This window comes from Anarrhichthys ocellatus, unplaced genomic scaffold (genome assembly GCF_004355925.1).
Source record: "Anarrhichthys ocellatus isolate YVR2014 unplaced genomic scaffold, GSC_Weel_1.0 scaffold58, whole genome shotgun sequence".
Classification (NCBI taxonomy): domain Eukaryota; kingdom Metazoa; phylum Chordata; class Actinopteri; order Perciformes; family Anarhichadidae; genus Anarrhichthys; species Anarrhichthys ocellatus.
In genome coordinates, this window is record NW_022280088.1 from 142,922 (window position 1) to 166,199 (window position 23,278).

The following is a 23,278-nucleotide window of genomic DNA, read 5'->3' on the forward strand; positions in this document are numbered from 1 at the left end:
CAACAACCAGCAGATAATTTGGTTTCAGGACCATGGACAGCATCAGTCTGCAGGTCATGTAAGTTAGATCTTCCTCTGTAACAACCTGACATAATAAACCCAATTAGATATGATTTTGCAGCATTATTAATCTATTAGTGCTCTGCGACCCAATTAACACTCAACCGCACTCGACTGAGTTGTGTTTCCTTACATGTTACACTCTTTCTGTTGGTTTAGAGGCTGGGTATACCTTTCTCAGACATGGGGCGGATTTAGAAACTAGAAACAACTTTAAATATTCTATTACGAAATAATATTCATAAATAGCTGCTATTTGTAACTCTGTTCCACTTCTCGACACCCGTCTGGCCCTGCCTCTGTACACAGAGTTGTCATATTTTTTTTATCCACCAATCAAATTTGAAATGATGCTGTGTGAGGACGTTAGTCTTACAACTACAACCCATTTTCCAAACAAAAAGATGTAATTCATTTAAATATTGTTTTTATTTCTTAAAAGCCTAACCAGGGACAAGATCTGCAAATTATCTACGACTAGAAGTGCTGCATACATTGCATCAATGGCACTTTATTTAAATGTAACAATGCCTACGTGCATTGTTCCTGTCAAATAAGTGAATTAGATTATGCAAATCAGAGCGGCACTTACCCCCTCGTTCAGTGGATCTGTGTAAAAGTGAGTGGAGGAGGGTGGAGGATGCATTTTGAAGAGGTAATTGGATGAGTAGGTGGAAGGAAAAGATGTCTCCATGTTGCTATTGTGAAGGTGCGTTTGTGTGTGTGTGTGTGTGTGTGTGTGTGTGTGTAAGCCAGCTTAATTTTCAGCCATGGCTGTTTGTAAGGTTAAGAGCGATCACTCTGCTACAAGTGCAGAGCGAGACACTCCAGATTAATTCTGCCGCCTATGAGCGCAGGGAATGATGACACACAAGAACGTCCGGCTGAGAACGCTAGTTTGTGGGATTAATTAGTGAACTTGGTTGAGAGCTTAATGATGTCAGGGTGCTTTTCAGTTATTCTCTACCCTCCTTTTAAAGTAAATATATTCAAAATCATAACACGAGGTTGGCTATGGATGAAGGGAGTTGATTGTCACTCTGTAATTTTCGGTCTGACAACCTTGTAAGTGCGAGAGGCGTAGGTGTGCCGGTGACAAGGGACTTGCTTTTTAGATGACAGCACCACAATGCTTGTCACTGGATGTTTTCCTCCAATTAAAATCACATTATTCAAATCCTGTATTTGTGAACAGAGCAAACTTTTGATACTTAACACTTTTGCTGCACTCCGAACCTTCAGTAGCTCTCAGCCTATATGACGGAGCAAGAGAAGAACGTATGGGTTGAGAAATAATGACATAACCATCCACATGGCTGTGGAAAATGTTGACCTCCATTTTGACTCTCTGGATGTCAAAGAGGGCCTGACTGGGTCAGAGCGGCAAAGTCCTGTACTGTACTATATGTAGGCTACATGTAGGCTATGGGACACTGACCCACTCTGCACACCCACCATTTTCACACAGGCACCTTTCAAACAATAAGTTTCCCTCTAAACGTATCTGGCAATGCAGTTTTGTTGTATGGCAACGTCATTTTTAGGAGATCAGGCTGGCTCATACTATCGTGACACCAGTTCCCTGGAAGTGAACGTTTTTAACTGAAAGTTTTTTTTACAAATCTAGATGCATAAAGGTTAGAGCTTAGCGAATGTTCTGCAGTTTGAATAGTTAATGTGTAATTGTACAAACATGAAGCAGGACATGACTTGACTGTCTGCTCTCTAAAAGCCTGCACAAAGCATGTCAACCGGTCTTTCTCCAGCAGGCTTGAGAGGAGATCTCAGATGATAAAACACAAATGTGCTCTCCCTGTTTAGCATCAGGAGCCACCGTAGCTCTAAACCCCATGCTGCTATTTCAGACAATGACGTGTTTTTGGAAGATTTCTATGATGGAAAAAAAACATGTTATGGTTATGAAGATGGCAGGCTATGGTTTCCTGGCGGAGGGAGCGACATTCGGAGTGTGGAAATGGTTGGAGTCTGCTTGTTTTCCAATAGCCGCAGTTTCACTGCTTATTTCTTGCAAATCGTGTTACACAAACAAGCATGATTAACTTGATATCTCAGGAAATTGAATAATAGTCGGCCTCATGGTTCACTGCAGAGAGGAAATAGGTTCTGTGAGTGTGCTGCCAGGTTGTTCGTGTTCTGCTCTTACTTCAGTGCCAGAATGGGTTCAAGAGTTTGTCACAAAGGAAAATTCCACTTTAGTGCACTTTTCTGTGATCAACAGCATATTTGTGTCCAGTGAAAATTATATTTTGGAGTTTGAGATTTGATCTGCTGGTTAGTGTGGTCGTTTCAGAGGTCAGACCATTGATGTAATTCTAAAAGATTCCAATTTTGTGCATATTGTATTTACGATTCTTTCCTTTTGTTTTTCTGTTGCTCTGTTCAGGTTCGTCTTGGTCTTCAACTGCCTGGTCCTCTCTGTGTTCTCAACCATCCCAGCTCATCAGGACTTCTCCTCCTATTGTCTCCTCATTCTGGTAAGAAACTGGAAAACCATCAGCCAAAAGCTGAGGGCTGAGACAGTCACAGATTTCGCTGACGTGTGCACTGCTAAGCCCTGCAAAACCTTGCAAATCCGGGTGAAATACCCAGATTTTAGGGAGTCCCGTGCAAGGAGATACATGCTAATTGGGATTTTGCAGTTCATAGGGGCAATGTTAAGTACTGATTTTGTATTATGAAGAGAAACTCCTCTATAATTGAGAGCAGACCTAGACTTCTAGGTCAGTGCCTCCTTTGTTTAAGTATCTGCCCTCAAACTGGAAACTTTAAGTGCAAATAACACGAAATGTAGTTCAAAGTTACCCTCAGAAAGAAAGTCAGACGGGCTGAACAAGCTACTACATTACAGTCATTTTTTTTTTTAGCAGACGCTTTTATCCAAAGTGGGCACAAGAGCAAAGATGCTTTTAAAAAGACTAAACATCCTCTTACTGAAAGGAGAGGTCTCTTTTTTTATTCAGTCGACCAGTTACTGTGCATGATTGCACCTGCAGCAGTAGCTACAATTTCACAAATTGTATAGTTGTTATCGAATGGGAGCTCAATGTGTGTGCATTATTAACGACCTGTCACAGTCATTACCAGATACAATACTTTGTCAACCTGGCGTCCATTTTAATGTTTGATGATGTATTTGTAATGGTTAACATACAGTATGATGCCTGGAAAACCACATGACTATCTTCTGTTACCACCATTGACACGGTGACAAAACAACTATTGTGTCTGTGTTTTTGAACAGGAGTTTGTGATGATTGTAGTGTTTGGGTTGGAGTACATCGCCCGTGTCTGGTCATCAGGATGCTGCTGTCGCTACAGAGGATGGCAGGGACGAATCCGCTTCGCCAGGAAGCCTTTCTGTGTCATAGGTGAGTTGTTGGAGCACACCTTTTTATTGAGTCTATTTTGTGGAAGCAGATACAGATAACCCTCCCCAAAAAAGTAATCTTTTCCAGTCAAAGCAGCATTCCCTCTCCTTCATTGTTTCAACTTCCAGTTGCCTTTTACTTGCCCTCTATTGGACCTCAGTTGTGCTCTCTGTGAAGGCAGTCAGATGTTGGACGTAAGCACTGTTCCACTGCACGCTATTGACCATAGTTTGCTCCTGTCAGTTACAGTTGTGGTCAGAGCTCATAAGAGCAGAGAGCATTTACGTAATGAGGTTGCATTAACTGACTTGTATTCTTTCCACTGTTTAAACATGGATCTCTCTGCTCCTTCTTGGAAACTACAGAAGAGCGCTTGAGGGAGGGAGACCAGGGCTTAGACGTCACGCAAGGTGCCTTGAGCTCCGTAGTCACACTTTGTACTGGGTGCTGTAGTTTACCAGCACTGAGGGAATATGAGCATTAACAAAAGGGCGAAAATAGAGACAGAGGCAGGGAGGCTGAGTGTGAAAGAGAGCATGAACTAATGAGAGAGATAATGGGATAAAGTGAGGAATGAGTTGAACTCAGAAGACCTGAGTAGTACGGGATGTGGTGGTAGGAGAGGACACGATGATCAGTCCCATCATGTGTTTGTGGCTTTGACATTTATCTTTCTCTGTGTTCTTGCTTCTGTGACTATATATATATATATATATATATATATATACGTATATATATATACTGTATATGCTATTTGACATGCCCTTTGAAAAATAATCAACCAATGTCTAAATTGACTACGGTACCCTTAAAGCAAACAAACAAAGATTGTTTACTGTTTCTGTGAAAACCCACCGGCACCACACTGACTGAGGGTGTTGTGTGTGTTTCCGTTCATGTATGTCTAAGTGTAGTTTCCTATATGTACGAGTGCATCAACGTACTTATTGGAGCCCCAGAGTGAACATAATTAACTTACTGAAGGCAATATCACCACAAGTGATGTAAGCTGTGGCTTTGTCCTCTGCAGTCATATATAACCCATCGGGGCAAATCCGTCGACATGGACACTCCCTGGGAACTTAGAAATAAACATCTGAATGAACAACTCCTGCAGCACAGCTTCACTGGGGCTGCTCATGAAATGTGTTTGTGAATTTCTTTGAATGACAGGATGGATTGTAACACCACACAATTGTTTGATTTGCCTGATGGTCAGAACACCTCATGCTGCAAATCGGGCGTTTCGTTTACAAATGTTTATATATATCTTACTGTGCAAAAAAAAATGATGACCATGAATTCTCATTCAATACAAGATGTAAAAAAACAACTTTGTTTTTGATTTCATAGCTGTTGCTGTTTTTGCAAATGGTAAATTATCTCAATTTGAAATAAAATGCCTGACACAAACGATGGCACTGTGTGTCGGGAGGAAGCTTGGGGAAGTCGGTACACCTCTAAATAAAAATCGATTTGGGTGCTTGAGAGATTAGAGAGCCGAATTACTGTTGGAGTGCTACCAACAGATTTATTTATCCTTATTTGTGCCTCTTCCGGCATTAAACAATATGGGAATTTGGTACTGTATTTGAACAAATTGAGGTAGTGAGTTCAAAAGTTTGAAATCTTATGCCACTAAAGCTTCATTGGGTGCAGGCGGATGTCTGAGAGGACTGCTCTATATCTTTGAATGGTCTTTTAGGTTTTAGAAAGTTGTCTTTACAAATGTATGTTATATTGTATGAAGGGTTTGTTTTGTACATGGAGAACAAAACGCTGTACAACTGGAAGCTGAACATTCACACACACATTCACCCTTCTATCATTCACTTTCCTCACATTTTCTCTCTGCACCGTCAAAGGGAGTGAACCCGTTGCTGCCCTGCGGGTGCCCCAGAGACTCTCATCTCCGAGGTGTCATTAATGTATTTTTCATGGTGCTGCTGCTGACTTTTCCCTCTCCCCACTCTGGGTCTGCCCACTGGTTCATGGTTTAGAAGAGAAGCCATTAGACAGAACTTGGTCAGCATTTTCTCTCAGAAACAGGTTTAGCGGAAGGACGGGAGCTGACATCTTGCACAGTGTGAACTAGATAACACTACTCAAGGGTGTTTCACATGGAAACATAAAAATTAAATGAGAAACACATCTGAAACTTGTAGACGTGAGAATCTCACTGACATGTCGTGTGGAGATCCTGATAATTTCAGATCTACTCTGTGTGGAAATATACTCTTCATAGAAGCTTCAGCTTATCTTCCACACTTTCCTGTTTGTGTCCACAGCAATATGGATGTAGTAGCCAGGCGACATATACAAACAGCATATATAGGAAGAGCGCACAGAACATTATTGTTATTATTGTTACTGTTGAGTTGATGCCCACGGCAGATTATGTCAGCTTCAGTAATATGGAGCCTTTGTTGGGATAAGTTGCCACAGTGAGGGGTGAGAACGAGGTGACAACAGTGAGTTGCTGTTATTACATGATAGACATCAAGCGAGCCCCAGATATTCTGACCTCCAGGCTTGGATGAGTCATCCTGCCTATCTGGTTAAAGGGCCAGTTTCACATTAAGATTAATATTAGTAAGATATACCTGCCTTTAGGTCGAACTTCTTAAGCTGTCGGGGTGAATGTTTTTCTGCTCCTATGAGTCTTTTACATTTTTTAAAGCATGTGGAATATATTTATAGAACTTTATCTTGAATGAAACAGTTTTTCCGGTATCTATAGTGATACAAACATTGACTTTGCATCACAAAATCTTAAGCAAATCACCATTGTTTAAATTGAATGACCTCAGTTGACTTGAATGTTTATCAAGAAATATAAAGTAAATGCACAAAATGAACACAAAGATAATTTTTTAAAAGCGTGCAGGAAGAGAGCTTTAATCATACTTTTACAAAATAACGTAGCACATTAAAGGAAGCCGAGATCTAGAATATTATTTCCACTCGGTTAAATATACTATGAAATTTATACGATTTAAATGATCATGATGCCAGATATGCTGTATTTTGTTTCCAGGGTTGAGTCATAACGAGTTATATTTGTCCCTTGTGCATGTATCTTCTCTGCCCTCCAGACATCATTGTGCTGATTGCGTCGGTGGCGGTGGTCTCGGCGGGTAGCCAGGGCAACATCTTTGCCACCTCGGTGCTGCGGAGCCTGCGTTTCCTGCAGATCCTTCGCATGGTGCGAATGGACCGAAGAGGAGGCACCTGGAAGCTGCTGGGCTCTGTGGTTTACGCACACAGCAAGGTGAGCTGCCACAGAGGAATGGCCAATGCGCAGGCACACACACACACATTGTTAGGCATAGATCAAGATCGCTGGGAACTTTGTGTGAGCTCCAGTGTGAAGTACTGTAGATATAGTACACTATGTTTACATATGTTGAAATTGTGTTATTGTATTTTAAGTAGACACATTAATAGGTACCTACACCTAAAGAAACCAATCCAATCCAATGCACAGCCCTGTAATAAACCTAGCTGAAGCCCAATACTGTGTATTAAGGTGTTGATCAAACTCTGGACAGTTTAAAAGTTATAGTTAGTGGTAGTGTATGTGCAAGGCATAGTGTATACTAAGGTGTTTCATATATGTAAATGGGTTGTACAACTCATTATGAACACCTTTGGTATCTTTGGCAAAGCCGTTACTTACCCGGTCAGATCCACTGTATACAAATATTCATATAGTATTCAATTAAACTGTTCAACAGTTAATTACAGACATTTAATACAAAACGGTACAGAAAAGATTTTTAGAACTTAAAGTAGTATAATTTTAAGACTGTGCATGCAGCAAGGATGTGTTTTGTAAGAGCTTTGTAGAAAAGGATTTTGGGCCTCTGTAGATGATTTATGGAATTTTCTCGCCAAACTATTGTTTCTAGTGGATTGTGAGTGAAAACAACCAAAACAACCAATTATGCAGCCAGTCGCAGGTTGTTTTTGTTTTGAGATATCTTTCAAAAGATATCTCTTGCTAGCGATCAACATCTAGCGATCAACATCTAGCGAACATCTAGCAACATCTAGCGATCAACATCAGCTAGAGCAGTAAGCAAAAGACCTGGGTATTTACATTAAATGTTATGTTAAGGACCGTGTACTGGTGGTCAGGGTTGAGTTCTGCCCTGTCAACATCACCCAAGTATAAATCAAGGAATCTCTGTCAGTCAGTCTGTCCGCATAGCTCAAGAACTGCTCATCTGATCTGCTTCATACTAGGTGAGTGTATTGCTGGGAATCTAATGGAGTGCTTTGTCGAATTTGGGGCAATTTTTCACCAGTCTTACTGATGGGTAGATGTTGGAATGGGTAGAATCTTCATTTACATCTGCTTTGCTATCAGAATTCGCTGTTCAGCCTGCCAGAGCTGGCATTTATTTGATGAAAAATGCTGGAAAGTGCCAGCCTGATAACCGTAACAACATGTACCTGCCCTTGTGCACTTTCATATTTGAGTTTTTGTGAAGGAGACTACCTGGGTGTTTTAAAATAATCTACAGCGTTTGATGCCGATTTAAAACACAGATTCAATAAAAGGTGGATTAAGGTTGAACTGTTCATATGCAAAGTGTTTTTTTTGTGTTAATAAAATGACTCTCTGAAAGTCAGTTTTGATGTCTGCCTGCAGGAACTGGTGACCGCCTGGTACATCGGCTTCTTGGTTCTCATCTTCTCTTCGTTCCTTGTCTACCTTGTGGAGAACAAGTTCAACAAGGAGTTTGCCACCTACGCTGATGCTCTGTGGTGGGGCACGGTGAGTATGGCGGAATATCTGTTCTGCTTGTCAGGATTCAGTAAAATCTCCTAATTCAAGGATAATTTATTGTCATTATGCCACACAGGGTGACACAAAGAAATGTAGTTGTAAAGCATTTTCTACACCTGACAAACAACAAAACAAAACCTGTAGTGCATTCCAGTGCATCTTTTGAACTTGCATCAGGAGGAATGAAAACAGCAGCATCAAATCAATTCTCTGGGCAATATGGCTGACATCTTAACATTAAAATATGGAATTGAAGATGGAAATGAAGATTTAACAGCTGCCAGACCAGTTTCATTCCACTTCCAAAATATTTCACTATCTCGTGAATTTCTATAATTGATTTCTTTTCACAGACACAGTCTCGTTTCTTGTGCAACAGGAGATCTCAAAGTTACACTTCTTACAAATCGGCACTGTTACCTCTTCACATAAATACGTCCAGCATTAGACGGTAATATTTTTCTCCTATTCGATTTGTCATTGCCTTCAGCATTGACAGCTCCTCCATAAACATTTAGCCTCGGATAGCTCCATTAACCACCATTTTCATACCGGCTCAAAAAAATCCTAATGATACCGAAAGGTTCCAGCCGCCTTTGTCCTGCAAAGCAATAAGAGGCTGAATGAAAGATAATACCGACTGATTAGTCTGAAAAAACAGAGCGATAGATGGATAGATAGATGGATAGATAGACAGATATTACTGAAGACAGGCAGTTTTGTAAGCAGTGCAAATTCTAGGCCACAGCCAGATTGATTTGCTTCTGTCATTAAATAGTGAATACACTAATATATATTAAATACCCCTTTTCAGGGTCCTGTTTTGAATAGCTCTCTTCATATTTAGGTACCCCCATCACTAAGAATCATTATCGCATTTACCTCTCTAATACATGATTCTTTGACTCAATTTTATCAAGACATTTCAATCATCTCTTTTGTTCAGTGCAGTCAGTCAAAGGTGTAAATATGATATAACTGCCCTCTCATTGTGTCTTCAAAGACCATCCCTGTAGTACAGTAAGTCTTCACACATAAATGACAGCAAGAACAGACATGCAGTGCTTCAAAATTAATTTCAGCCACAGGCTTTCAACATTGTTCTTGGAGCCAAGGCCACACTGTACAGAGTCTCCACACAGATCCAATCACTCAGACTGCGCGGCCTGAAGGCATCATTTTCAAATCATGCCTCTATGTGGCAAGTTTAAGCATGCAAACGAAACAGCATGCAAATATAATACAGTTAGAACACCAGACCAAGACGCATAACTCAAAGTAGTCAAAGAAGGCAAATACTGAACATACAAGGTTAGTTGACTAATTCTAAATAATTTGTGTAATTTAATTGAATACTGACACATCAAGTTCAGCCCTCTTAGATAAATACTGTGTAACCAGCAGATGCATTTTTGCTCAAGTCTGCCACGAATGTTAAATAGATGCTTCAGAAACATTTGCCACCACCTCAGTAATATGCCACTGAGTGGAATTTAGTTTTTGATGCACAAAGCAATGAAATGTTAATAATAAATCTAATGTTAATAATGAATCATTTACTAATGCTTTTTAGATACTTGACGAAATTAAGGATGATTAATGGTAATATTTCTTAATAAACTAAATACAAAGGCAAGCTAAAAAGACATGGGTCCTGCTGAATGAGAATAAACAGTTTTATTAATGAACTGATAACCCATAAGCTGTTCTTATTAATGGTTTATAACTGATCTATACAACACTGGCAAGCAGTTTAATAATCATTAATTAGTTACATCTTATAAGACCTTGATAAAGAGTGTCTATTAAAAAAAATGGTACCAAAAGCAGCATGTCTTTTAAGAAACAACTTCCTGTCAGCTGTTGTTTTCTGAGATGATATTTAAATGATATACAAGTAAAGCTTATACTTGTACGTTTTTCCTCTCATCTGTATACGTCAATATGATCATTCAGGACCTGATAATAAATCATTTGTTTTCACAGATCACCCTGACAACCATTGGTTATGGGGACAAAACACCAAAGACGTGGACAGGACGGATGTTGTCCGCAGGGTTTGCCCTCCTGGGAATCTCCTTCTTTGCCTTGCCAGCTGTAAGTCTGTATTCTTCATTCTTCAGGTGTCAGAGAGGATGCATGTTTCAGTGTTATTCTGACGGATCAGTTTGTGTTTAACTCGCTGCAAGTTATTTACATAGCAAGATAATATTTGATTGCAGGCCTTTGAGGTTTACCTAAAAACAAAATCACCCTGTCATTTTCCATGCAGCCACAATGGACGTTCTCGTCAGTATTGCAGTTTATGAGCAGATTAGTGATACTTGACAGTCTTTGGTGTGTACACACATCCAGAATTTAATCCTGTTAATATCATACCAGGGTATTCTGGGCTCAGGCTTTGCCCTGAAGGTTCAGGAGCAGCACAGACAGAAGCACTTTGAGAAAAGGAGAAACCCAGCCGCCTACCTCATCCAGGTAAAGCAGACAGCCTGCTCTCTTTCTGTTTACTGACAAACATAACTGTTTTTGAGCTAGAATATATGAACATTGTTATAATGAGTTGTTGCTGTTATTAAAAAAAAAATACACCACAACATCAAAGTAAACTTGCAATATAAAATGTATTCTTTAGTTTCTCGTTTTCCTCCGTTGACTCTCCAAAACCATGACACAACCAATAAAAAGCCTGTAGCTTCACTCTGTCCTGCCCTGTGCCCCATCATCCTCACTTTGCAGTAAGCTGCCTCATCTCTGGGAGTTTTTTTTGCACTTTCCAGACTTTAAGGCTTGAAGCCTAGAAACACCAGTTTGGCAAACCCATTCTTGCCATCCCTCTCTTCATGTGATTCACACATTTCCTTTTATTGGTGCTGACCTCACGTCCTCCTCATATATTTCTCTGTGCACTTCCTTATGGTCCTCTCTCACCTACTTTCCTCCTACATGCTTGTTCATTTTCCTCCTCTTTGGTTTCCCCCTCCCACCTATCTCTCCCATCTCATGTTCCCATCTCCCCCTTTTCCTGTACTCCACCTCTTGTCGTCTCCCCCTCCTCTTCATCCTGTCCGTCCCCATGTTGTACCAGGCTGCGTGGCGTTATTACTCCACCGACAGCACCAAGCCCTACATGAACGCCACTTGGCGGCACTATGAGAGCCTCCTGCCCTCCCACAGGCATGTATTCATGCCTGACCTCCGCCCAGCCACAAACGTGTGACACACCTGTTTTTTTGTTTTCACTAATCAGCTTTTTTATTTGTGTTCTATTCTCCTCATCCTCTTCTTCCTTTTTACTTCTTAATCCCTCCTCTCCCTTGTTTTTGTTGTATTTATTAACTTTTTTATCCCTCCCATTTATGATTTATTTTCTTCCTGGTTTTGTGTATTCTGCATGCAGTGTGTTTGGCGTAGTTATGCGGCTGATGAGAACTCGGTTTCCATTGCTACCTGGAAGCCTCACTTGAAAGCGTTGCATACCTGCAGCCCTACAAAGTAGGTACCACTATGGTGTCTGTGCCACTCAAGCCATCTTTTCCTATATTTCAGTTCTGTCCAGTTATCTTTTTAAAATGATTCAACCGTTTTCAATTTGTTTTTCTTTGTTTTCTTAAATGTATCTGTGTTGCCCTCTTTATTTACATTATTTATGCATTGATTTTCTAATTTTCTTCTCTTATGATAAATTGGTTCACAGCCAAAACAGATCATTTCCAGGCTCCATTAATCTCCGCTTGCTTGAATCAACAAAAAACGTATTTCTGAGCAACCCTTCATTTTTGCTGCTATTATATAAATTAACATTGTATCCATCCAGAACATTTGCACAGAGTCAGGCTCTCTGTATTTAACTAAAGTCAGTTAAGTGCTCAATGTGCCAGGGACACCGAGGGTCTGAGGCAGTGACTTCAGCATTATCTCAGTATCTTTTTTGGACGTCAGTTGTGGCCCCAAATGAGCCATAAAACTTTTTTGAATTTGCAGCACTTAAGTCTCTTTAAATAAGTAATAAGTAATTTGGAGGCACAGTCAAAGATACTCTATAACAACTCTGTGTGTTTTGAAATGGTGTACACTTCCTGTCTCCTAAACAGGGGTGTTCATGGCGTATTCGCCTCTCCCCCTCATCCTCCCTCTTGTTTGGAAGTGTTGGAAAGGCTGTTAGGATGGCTGAAAGTAGATTAGGTTATATCTGCATAATGTATTTATATCTATACACAACGTACAAACATATTTATATTATGGAAATTAGTTAGCTAGGGTGTTTACAAACGTTAGTGCCAAAGATATCGGAAGATTAATGGCTTGTGAAAAATGGGACCAATATGTACTTTGTTGACTATCTGGCGAAAGAACAGCTCAGAATCGATTCAGTGGCTTTGGTAGCAAAGAACCCCCCTCATTCTGGAAATCACCAATATTATTAAGCAGCATATAAACTTTCTGCTGTTCTCCATCTAAATATGCCAGACACATTTTCCAACCACTATTTTGTGAATCGAAGAGTTGGCATAAAATACTAACAAAGCACTCATTCGGTTCGTTGTCTACCCCCCCGTGTACACATGACGTTCCTCAGAAACACGTCTATGGAGCCTGGAAATACTGTGAAAACCATCTGCAAGGCACGTAGTCATGTAGTCACACAGTTATTCAGAGACGCTGCTTAAAGTGATTACTGTTGGTGACCTTCAGTCACTCAGTCCCCATCTCTTGTTGCAAGTGCTTCCTTAGATTGTGCTGATAGTCTGCATGTTTTTAGTGAGCCTGCTGTTTGTTGAGGTCTATTTCCCCTGGAATGCTTATTATTGATCGACGTGTTGCTACCATCAAATCTCCTGCAGCAGACGTTAATGCAAACATATTTCTACTGTGCTGATGTAGCGGACCATATCAGTGTGTTTTCAGGTTTTAGCTCCTTAACTACAAATCACGTATACCTACATTTTTTAGTGCAGGCTATAACATTTTTTTTTCTTTATCCGGGCATCCATTGATTTCCATAATTTCTGTACACTCTACCATTGCTCTACTCATGACAAAATTGCTTCTTTGACAAAAAATATTTCAGACTGGATATTCACTGTAACATTACGTAATCAACTTTCAAGAGTCTTCTAATCGATTTTTATATCGTTTGAAAATAAAATGGAAAAATGCATTAAAATGTCTGAAACACAGCAGTGTGGTTTTTCAACATGCTTAGCTGTAATTTAAAGTCTCTGTGATTTGTAATAAATCAGCTAAAATATGCAAAAGCACTAGTATGGTCCTTTAAGCACAATTGATGATGAAGTATTTTGAAAAGATGCTTTCTAATATATCTTTTCTTCTTCTCATCTGCCAACTCGAGGAAGGAGCAGGGAGAGTCAACCACAAGGTTTGTAACTGCTGTTTCACTGAACAAGTACTGTCTTCTATTAGGTTGAATAGGGCTGGTTATTAAAACGTAATACTTTTTTGAGACTGAATATGAAAAACTGACATGTATAATTTGAATTTCAATTTTTATTCAAGCAGAGATCTTGTGTATCAGAACACTTAACATCTGAGAAGTTTGGCTTCTTAACAAAAGAAAGGATTTTGTTTATATTACTTAAACCTGAATATATAGATTTTTGTCAATATATGCACGAAGTGCAACAAGCTATAAGCATAACATTGACATATTGTCACCTTGAAGGGCGTTAGGGCGAACGTGTTAGCAAACACTTTGCTATTTAAACATCCAGCAGACTTGACTTGAAAGTTAGCATTCATTTATTGACAGTACGATATTATCTGTTTGTAGCTCTGGTCTGGTCTCCACCAAGGAAAAATACCATTGTTTAGCTGCTCGATATACTGGCTACTCTGCTTTTTGGTCCTGGACAGGTGGTGCACAGTGGGTTTTATATTAAAATAAAACATCATTATGCTATCTGTACCAAAACTAAGGTATTGTATCGCCACTATCAATTGTGTCTAACAGTACCCAGCCCTATTTCAGGAACAACATCAAGCATTATAAACCCAAAGACCACCGTTGCTCCACTTCTGTTTGAACTGCACTTTGATAGAGAGAGAGAGAGAGTTAAGTTAGGAGGTTTTGAAGGCTGTGGGTAATGAAACTTTGACCCTCTGATAGCGACCTTTACACTAGCACTCTGTATGACTCATTGTTTTATCTTTCGGTTTGGTTCTATCATCTATCTTTCTTTTTTATCACTTGTTCTCCTCTCCAATACAAAACATGCACATCCTGAGGCTCTCAAATACAAGCAGTCATACACATCCTTACATGCATGTACATATTTCTCTTTTTTCAGCATCCTCTTGCCTCAGGTATCTATTATACTCTTATAACAAATTGTATTCAGCTTGAGTCTTTATTCATATTGCCAAATGTTCTAACGATATCCTCATGGAAGTATTTTAGCTAATAGCACAAGGGGAAGACAGCATGCAGGGCAGTGAGGGCTCAGTGATGTAATTTGTTGTTATGAAACACTGAATAAACGTTGGTCTGTAAACAACCACAGCAACCGTACTGTTTTTCCTTTGAGCCTGGCGTCATATATGAACTCTATATTCTTGCAGAGGAAGCCAAAGAATGCAAAAAGTAAATAACCAAATTAAGCAGATTGAAATTTGAGAGAATCAGCCTCACCTGCACGTCAAGAGCAGCATTTGCACTGCAGAGCTGGAGAGGAGAATAAAAGCCACACTGTACCATACAACTGGAGCTGCCTTACTTTATTTATCAGCTAGATTTATTTATTAATCTTCAAAGTAATATATCACAGACGCGCAGTGATAAAACACAGCTGTAGGACAAAAAGAATTACATGAAAAATCAGAACAAAGTTCTGCATCTTAATACCCTCTGTGAACCCACAAGTGTCTGTCGAAAGGTTACTGGCCTCACACTGGTGACTCAGGCACTTGTTGCCATGGCCCATCTGAATCCACATAGTTAAATTGGGGATATGAACACGAAGTGCGTGAGTCACCAAATTGCAGCCTTTTTCAAATGGTGCTGTAGATGTTAATTTTCCTCTACTGAGCTCAATTGCAATTCTGCTGCTTCTAAATGTCAATGGTCGGCAAATCAAAGTGGCGACAGAAACTCTGCGGTTTTACTTAATATTTTGTAGCCTTCATACATAGTCTTACAAAGGATCATTGCATTTACATTCAGGTTGGCTTTAAGCAACATGAAACAAATTATTAACAGTAAGAAGCACAAGAATCACATAAAAAAATAGGCAAGGGTAAATATGGGTAAAGAAGCTCTTTGTTTCACCTCACAAAACATTCAGAGTTAAATATTTTCTCTCCTTTGTTTCTGCATCCTGTAACACATCACTGTTTGTCTCCCCTTGGTTTTTTAGTAAAATTCTTAGTAATAAACAGAAGCTACTGAGGAGGCGTACTACTTGGAAACATAGGTACAAAGCAGTTCTGCTCCCCTGTTATATGACATTTTATTCAGGAATGCTGACTAATTCTTGGTGCATGGGTATCTGTAGGAGGCTGTGCGCCCTCAGACAGGGCAGAGTAATTGAATATTGCAGGGAGACATCAGTCACCTTCATAGTAATACACTATCTGCCTTTGTTTGATGTTTGCCTGAGCAATGCGCTACTTCTGCTTGTTGTGATTTTGGTTTTAACTACATTTGCTCTCAGAATATTTGAACCAGGATTCATTGTTGGTAGCAGATCCCCTGTGAAATAATGAACACCTGTAAGCTTTTTCCTGACTGAAGAATAATTTTACTTCACGGACCGACAACATGTTTTTCTTTATGCAGCTCCTGGAGTTACATCTCAACTTCTTATCACACTGTACACCTTTACCTGTATACAAACTTTAATTTATAATTATTTGTACTATGTTTCTGGTCACTCAAACACGTCACGTTCCTCTGTCAAAGACAAGTGATATTCTATATTTTTTCTTGTCAACAAAGCTAGTGAAAAGTCTAAAACCAGCGATGGATTGAGCAATTAGCAAGGTAGCTGGCTAACTGGCCAGCCGCTAAATTAGTAAATCATGACAAGTTCATCCACACACTCTTGTCATAGCTATTGCCAGATATCTCAAATGTATGTGATATTGGTTGTTTTCCATCCACCGTGACGTAATCGTGACTGAAAAGGGCCATTGTTGTCCATAATCTATTAAAAACTGATCGATGAGCCACACTGTTGCACTGGGTGACGTTACCATTAACATGACCACTCTCTTTTATTTTGATGCAATCCCACACTCACTGTCCTGCTGATGTAAATCCTGACTAGAGCACCAAATGTGTATTAATCCGCAGCTGAAAGTACTGAAAATAACCATTTACTGCCATTTGAGCGTCGTTTGATAAAACCTACCAGCTCTTTTAGGAAATTACTGAGCCATTTTTAGAAACAACAAAATATATTTTTGACCCGTTTCTAAAGATTGACTGCTTCAGTTGGAACCACTGAGCAGTTGCCACAAAGAGGGACACAAAGACACACAAAAACATTGTTGGTTTTGGTCTTCTCATTTGATTGGCCGACACGAACATAAATATAGATACAAGCCTTATCCTTTGATGTAAAACTACTCATGCTCAATACAATACACAATACCACTTTTAAATGAGCCATGCCTGAAGCTAGTGCACTGTATTTGCATGCAGTCATTATATAAAGCGGCACAATAACAGAATCAGCCGCTCCCTTACTTTCTCTTCTTCTCATTGTCCTGTTCCTTCCCTTTACACAAGTCATTTTCATCACTTTTCTTTCATAACCTCCCCTTTCATGACTTGTTACGTGGCACTTATGTACAATAAATCCTTTTACTTTAAATGGTGATGGAGGGTATGGTAAGACACGTGTTACGATACAAGCACAAATGAAAGTAACAACATTTAACCATTTAATATGACAATGTGACATTTAATTTTCATTTTTGCAACATGCTAAATAATTGGTCATATCAAATGACATACTTTAGCTAATGCAGTGGATAAAAACACATCAAGACACAAGCTACACAACACAGTGGAAACATCAAACCTAACCTGAGCTTGCATTTTGTGGAAAGCACCTGCTACAATGCTGCGATGCATGCTCGTCTTTTTCCATCTTGTCCTGCAGCCCCTCAGCCTCATACTAGAAGATAAAGTTCTGGATGATTACATAAGACAAGATTGTGAAAAGGACATTATGACATGAGGCTTGGATGATTTATGTTGCTGCTCTTAAACTTTCAACATTAACATATCTTAATATGTCATTCCACCTCTTCACAACATCATTCCCTTCTTATTCTTCTCCTCACTCCAACTCCCCTCCCTACCACTGTTCATTCATCCCTATTTCACCCTACAGTCAGAAGTTGAGCTTCAAAGACCGGGTGAGGATGGCGAGCCCCCGAGGTCAGAGCATCAAAAACAGGCAGGCGTCTTCAGTGAACGAACGGCGGTCTCCGGTGGCTGAGGCTGGGTCAGAGGCCACAAGCCCTGCCAAGGTACAGAAGAGCTGGAGCTTCAACGACCGCACACGCTTCAGACCCTCACTCCGCCTTAAGAGCCAGTCGCGCTCCACCACTGACGGTGAGTGACACTGTCCCATTATTCCCCTTCCAGACAACGTTTAACTTAGCTTTGGATTAATTAGCAGTTCTAGATTTGGTGGCGATTGTTACAAATTCAAGGTAGAATTCATTGTCATTCTCTCATTACTCGGCACAGTGCTACCATTGAATGAGATTTTTAAAAAAAGCTTTTTGAGGCAGCTGATTAATTACAAAACGCTAAAATCATACATATCTTAATTTAACATTTTTAAAATATTGCGTGTGTTCACTTTCTTGCCTAGCGCTAGCTGAGAGCTCATTAATTAGCACCTTAAGTTTTGTGTGAAAACTAGTTGTGGTTTTATGTGCTGGACTTTTTTGTTGACCGGGCACTTTAACTGAGTGTTATTGTCACCGTGAGGTTGCCAGGTAATTAAATAGCTACAGTGTAATGGTGCCATTTTCTTTCTTTAGACTGAGCCAAGTTTCCCCGTGCTTCCAGTTTTTATGCTAAGCTAACTGTTCTGTGGCTCTCGCTTCATATTAGCAAACATAAATGAAATCCTTCAAATCAAACTCTCAGCAAGAAAGAGAATACAAAATGTCAAACAATTCCTTCAAGTCCAATCATGAGGTAACTGTAGCCCCCCAGCATCACTACATGTATTTAATTGAGGTTTATTTACTGACCATCCAACCCACAATAAATGGTTCAGGTACAATAAATTCAGGCAAATGAGTTGCGGAATGCTAATGGTTATTTGTGCTTACTTCGTTCGGCCTGGCAGTGCCGGCCTGGCAAGCCCTCCTGGGTAACAGCCAGCTGGTGTTTGTGGTGGGTGGACTGATGGATTGATGGAAGGTGGGGGTGTTGAGCTCCAGCAGCCACAAGGGGGCTCAGAGGCGGCCAGCTGGCTGAGGCCTACTGGTGGAGAGGAATCAATAACCAAGCTAGCCAAAACCAAACTGGTTGGCTGGTCAGCCACGCTCCTGATCATTCACCGTCACCGACATGTTGGCTAACTGAGATGTTAGAAGAGGGGTATTTGAATAATTCATGTTTTGTTTAATGGAGAGAATCATTAATCAGCACTGCTTAACATTTTCATCAGGTGACACACTATCTTTTAATAATAAGCAGCTTTGACTCATTGTATTACACACAAATGAAAACACTTGAGCACATGCAGACCCTACAGGCTGTGATATATTAAAGCATTTCATTAAACTGAGCAATGGCTCAACTCTGCTGTCCAGTTCTTGTGCTGTAACCCTCTGCGTACCTCCTCCAGGTATCGTAACTCAGAAGGCCCATAAAAAGAGCGGCATTGTCACAAGGTTGCATTGTTAGCGATATATCTGCTGGCACACCAGAGGCCTGTTCTTTGCAACTAGGCTGCTGTTCTGGACAGCAGCTCAAAACACATTTTCTCTTCAGTGTATAAAAATAAAATATACGTGTCTTCCACTCACAATTCAGTTCACTTGAGTCCAGTCATTTTCAGCATGTTTGCATGCATTGCTGTTTAATCACTAATATCACAATAATCAGACTTTGATAAGGTCCATGTGACCTTTACTTTACAGGTAATGCAGCTAGATTTTTGCTCTGGGACACCCTTACTTCAGGTTTCCTAAAGCTTCACAAATTATTATTTTTTTATTAAGTGTATCAAATAGCCAATGTGAAAGTGGTTGCTTGATAGTGATTGCCCGCCGATGCTCCAATGCTGCACTCCTACAGAGCAGTTTAGCTTCTTTGAGCTCATTGCTTTTGGTTTTCTGGCCCACAAACTCTGCTCTCATCAAACTTGTCTCCAGCAGCAGCAGCAGGCAGCCGTTTTCAATGAAAAATCTCTAGTAAACCCACTGTATGCTCTCCGCTTAGCACCGAACGGCAGACAGGTGAAGTTAGCGACTATAGCTGGTGCACATAGGGAAGCATTTAGCAGCTAAAGTCAGATATATCCCTCCAGAGTAGGTGGAGACCAAACACACACCTTAAAATTACAAATTTAGATTTTCATTCCTCAGGTGGATGAAAACACAACATGCTAGCAAGTCTGCCTGACTGTAACAATTTTAATAGGTGATAATATGTCAATCTTTTGTTTTCAGCTTGTTCCACCATCCTCCCACAAAATGTAAAATGAAGCTTAACGTTTTTTTAAACATCACATAATGTTGCGTCTGAAAGTGACATGGAGGAAGGAATTACGTTGTTCTTTTTTGGCAAAAATGAGTTACTGAAATGTTGCCAAAAACCTCCCTGTTCTACAACCACGCAGGGAGGACTGATAATAGTGGCACGAATCTGATCACTTACTGCGTGTCAGCTGAGGTTTCAGAGTAGTAAGACTAATGCAACACAAGTAAATGCACACTCTAAGTCCCTGCCTCACAGTAAACTGTTTTATGCATTCATGTAAAATGTTGCTGGGGAGATAATGTAGTCTGATCTATGAACAATATTGAATTTATCCTCCTTTTCTTGTATCCTCTTTCCCAGCAGACTCCAACATGGCAGGGGAGGATGGCTACGATGAGAAAGGCTGTCACTGCGAGATCTCGGTAGAGGACTTGCTGCCCTCCGTAAAGTCTGTCATTAGAGCTGTCAGGTGAGTCAAAGCCTCCTTCGATCCAACTGATACTGAATTAGTTATACTGCCAAGCTTGCATGCGAACAAACCCCGATTGCAACCCCCTGTTAGCAGCTCACCTGATTGAACATGCTCAGGGGATTAGAGTGACCGGAGGACATATATTTTTTTATGGTTATTTTTAGAGATCATCTCGGGTTCATGTGATTGGATAAGTGTTGCGAAAGGAAATATGGTTAGTGGGAGCATTATCAATGAAAAGCTATGTAAAGTGACAGAACCATAATGTGAAACATAGTCAGACAGAAGCAGGACATTTTTGATGAACCAGCAAGAATTAAGTCTTAAATATGTTTACATTATGGTTCAACTGTTTTAAGAAGAAAGACCCAGATCAAATCTAAACAAAAGATTGATTTAGAGATAATATTATAATTACTTAAACACCTATATTTATACTTCAATCAAAGGGTAGTTCTGATCTGTCAGTCAGGTAATATATGGCTAAACCCACTTGATTTAAAAAAAATGGATTTCTTAATTGTAGAACTGATCAACTAAAGTTAAAGGAGAACACCACCTAAATTAAGAATTCAAATATGTTATGTCCATGGCCTAGGAAAGTTCAATCAATATTTGTGAACATGAGGCGCACTCTCTCTTATAGCCAGAGACCAGAGAAGTCTCACACTTGTGATGTTGTCAAGCATAAAGGCTTAATAGTGATTACCTCCAAACTTATGTTTTCATAAATTAAAAGTTAGAAAAAGAAAAAATACATTTTTTTTCAAGTTTTTACTGTGGGATGAAAACAGCAAAGTGCTAATTGTTCATCTGTTAATGTTAGGGACAGATGTAGTTTTCATACAAAGGACCACATGTTTACGTAAAAGCTGCTTTAAGAAAGCAATTTTATTTTAAAGTCTTGCTGCGTTTTGAAAGTTTGCAGCAATAATCTTCACATTATGGCATCAGATAATGCTTTTTTATTGTTTGAATATATTAAAAGACACTCACATTTTTAATGTGAGCATTTTGATGTTCCGTGTGTGTGTGTGAGAGAGAAGGATTGTAATGGATGTAAATATTCCAACTATTACAGTGGCTTACATTCAGCTGTTGATAGTTCATTAGAACACCCCAACTCACTGTTTCCATCCTTTGCAAAAATAAACAAACATACTTTTAATGTATAATATACTGTAGATTTTATACATTAAGGTTCCATTCCTAAAGGATACAAATTTTACTTAATTATATGTCTCTGTATTTTGGCGTCTTACATAATAATCACTTATGATGCAGCATAGATTATTTTAAATGCATGAAATTTAGCATCAACAATAAAATGTTATGATGAAGAATGCCTTATTATAGATTATAGCCAAATATATATTTATGGTAAATGGTTATGTTCAATGGAGCTGTACAGAGCCTTTCTAGTCTTTTGACCAATCAAAGCTCTTTTACACTAAATGCTATTCACCCATTGACACCATTCATAAAATGGTTCAGGAGCAATTGGGGGGGGGGGGTCACATCGACAAGGACCAGAGGAGCTGCGGATCGACCCATCAATCTTCTGATTGAGGGATGACCCGCTCTATCTTCTGAGCCACACTGTTGATATTGTGCATCAGAAACCATTGTGTGTTTATGAGTGTGGTCACAAAGCATTATGAATGCATTATAATTCACTGTGAATGCTCATATAAAGGACTATAAATGTATAAAAAGTGCAAATTTCTTGCCATTTTCTTCCAAAGTTGAAGCTATTAGGTTATTTTACATTATACACATTATGGTAGAAGAGTTAAACTCTTAACCGATAATACCTAATGTTTTTTTATGACTTTGACTGTTGCTTAATTAATCCTGAATATTTGATGTTCTGTTGAAATACTTCATATTTGAAGCCAGGCTTAGTTGTATTCCTCTTAGTCCTTAAGGACCGTAACCCAGATTCCTTCCTGACACATTCAGTCAAATTCTCTTGAATTTTTCCCTGAGGCTTCGCAGGTGCATAAATTCAGAGCTGCTTTTTCAGCATGTTAGTTTTAATTTTACGCAGCTAAAATAAGCAGCCACAACCTCACTGGATGTTTTTATAATGTTCAAGTGATTGTTCAGGTGTTCTGACTGTTTGCATTGGTGTGAAGAAACACTTTGAAATAAAACAAGGAAAATAAAGGTACGGTTTGGTGTGTTTTCATTTCCTACAGTTTTTGAAATATCTCTCAGCTTCTGGGTAGTGACTGCAGGCCATGTGTAAACTGACTATAACAGCTCCTCCTTGTGGCTGATTTATGAATGTATCTGCGGTTTGTGCAGGATAATGAAGTTCCATGTTGCCAAGAAGAAGTTTAAGGAGACCCTGCGTCCTTACGATGTCAAGGATGTGATTGAACAGTACTCTGCCGGTCACTTGGACATGCTGTGTCGCATCAAGAGCCTGCAGACCAGGTGGGATGACAGACTACATACACTGCATGACAACAGCTGTCAGACTTCATTCCTCTAGTCTTTGCTGTCTATCTAGAGCTGTTTGAGCACACTAACTGATTTATCTGTGTATGTGCGTGTACATGTGTCTGTGTGCACCTGCACTCATACATGCATGGGTATATGTGTGTGTTATGCGGATGTTTTGTTCTTTGCATTTTGTGATTTTGTATGTACAGTTGTGTGAAAAAGTGTTTGCCCCCTTCCTGATTTCTTATTTTTTTGCACGTTTGTCACACTTAAATGTTTCAGATCATCAAACAAATTAAAATATTAGACAAAGATAACACAAGTAAACACAAAATGCAGTTTTTAAATGAAGGTTTTTATTATTAAGGGGGGGAAAAAAATCCAAACCTACATGGCCCTGTGTGAAAAAGTGATTG

The 23,278-nt window shown here is 39.6% G+C and overlaps 1 protein-coding gene across 4 annotated transcripts in view; it reads left to right on the forward strand.

The window, feature by feature from the left end:
• Positions 1-23,278, forward strand: part of kcnq5b (potassium voltage-gated channel, KQT-like subfamily, member 5b) — a 110,353-nt gene that overhangs the window by 72,480 nt on the left and 14,595 nt on the right. The window contains exons 2-13 of one of the 4 annotated variants that reach the window (XM_031871392.1): positions 2,465-2,555; positions 3,323-3,449; positions 6,545-6,720; positions 8,107-8,232; positions 10,231-10,341; positions 10,627-10,722; positions 11,645-11,739; positions 13,598-13,624; positions 15,618-15,674; positions 17,604-17,827; positions 20,300-20,408; positions 22,722-22,853. In XM_031871392.1, coding sequence (XP_031727252.1) covers positions 2,465-2,555; positions 3,323-3,449; positions 6,545-6,720; positions 8,107-8,232; positions 10,231-10,341; positions 10,627-10,722; positions 11,645-11,739; positions 13,598-13,624; positions 15,618-15,674; positions 17,604-17,827; positions 20,300-20,408; positions 22,722-22,853 — 1,371 coding nt within the window. Of the gene's footprint in view, positions 1-2,464; positions 2,556-3,322; positions 3,450-6,544; positions 6,721-8,106; positions 8,233-10,230; positions 10,342-10,626; positions 10,723-11,332; positions 11,422-11,644; positions 11,740-13,597; positions 13,625-15,617; positions 15,675-17,603; positions 17,828-20,299; positions 20,409-22,721; positions 22,854-23,278 lie in introns of all 4 variants that reach the window. The other 3 variants (XM_031871393.1, XM_031871394.1, XM_031871395.1) reach the window with 3 other exon arrangements.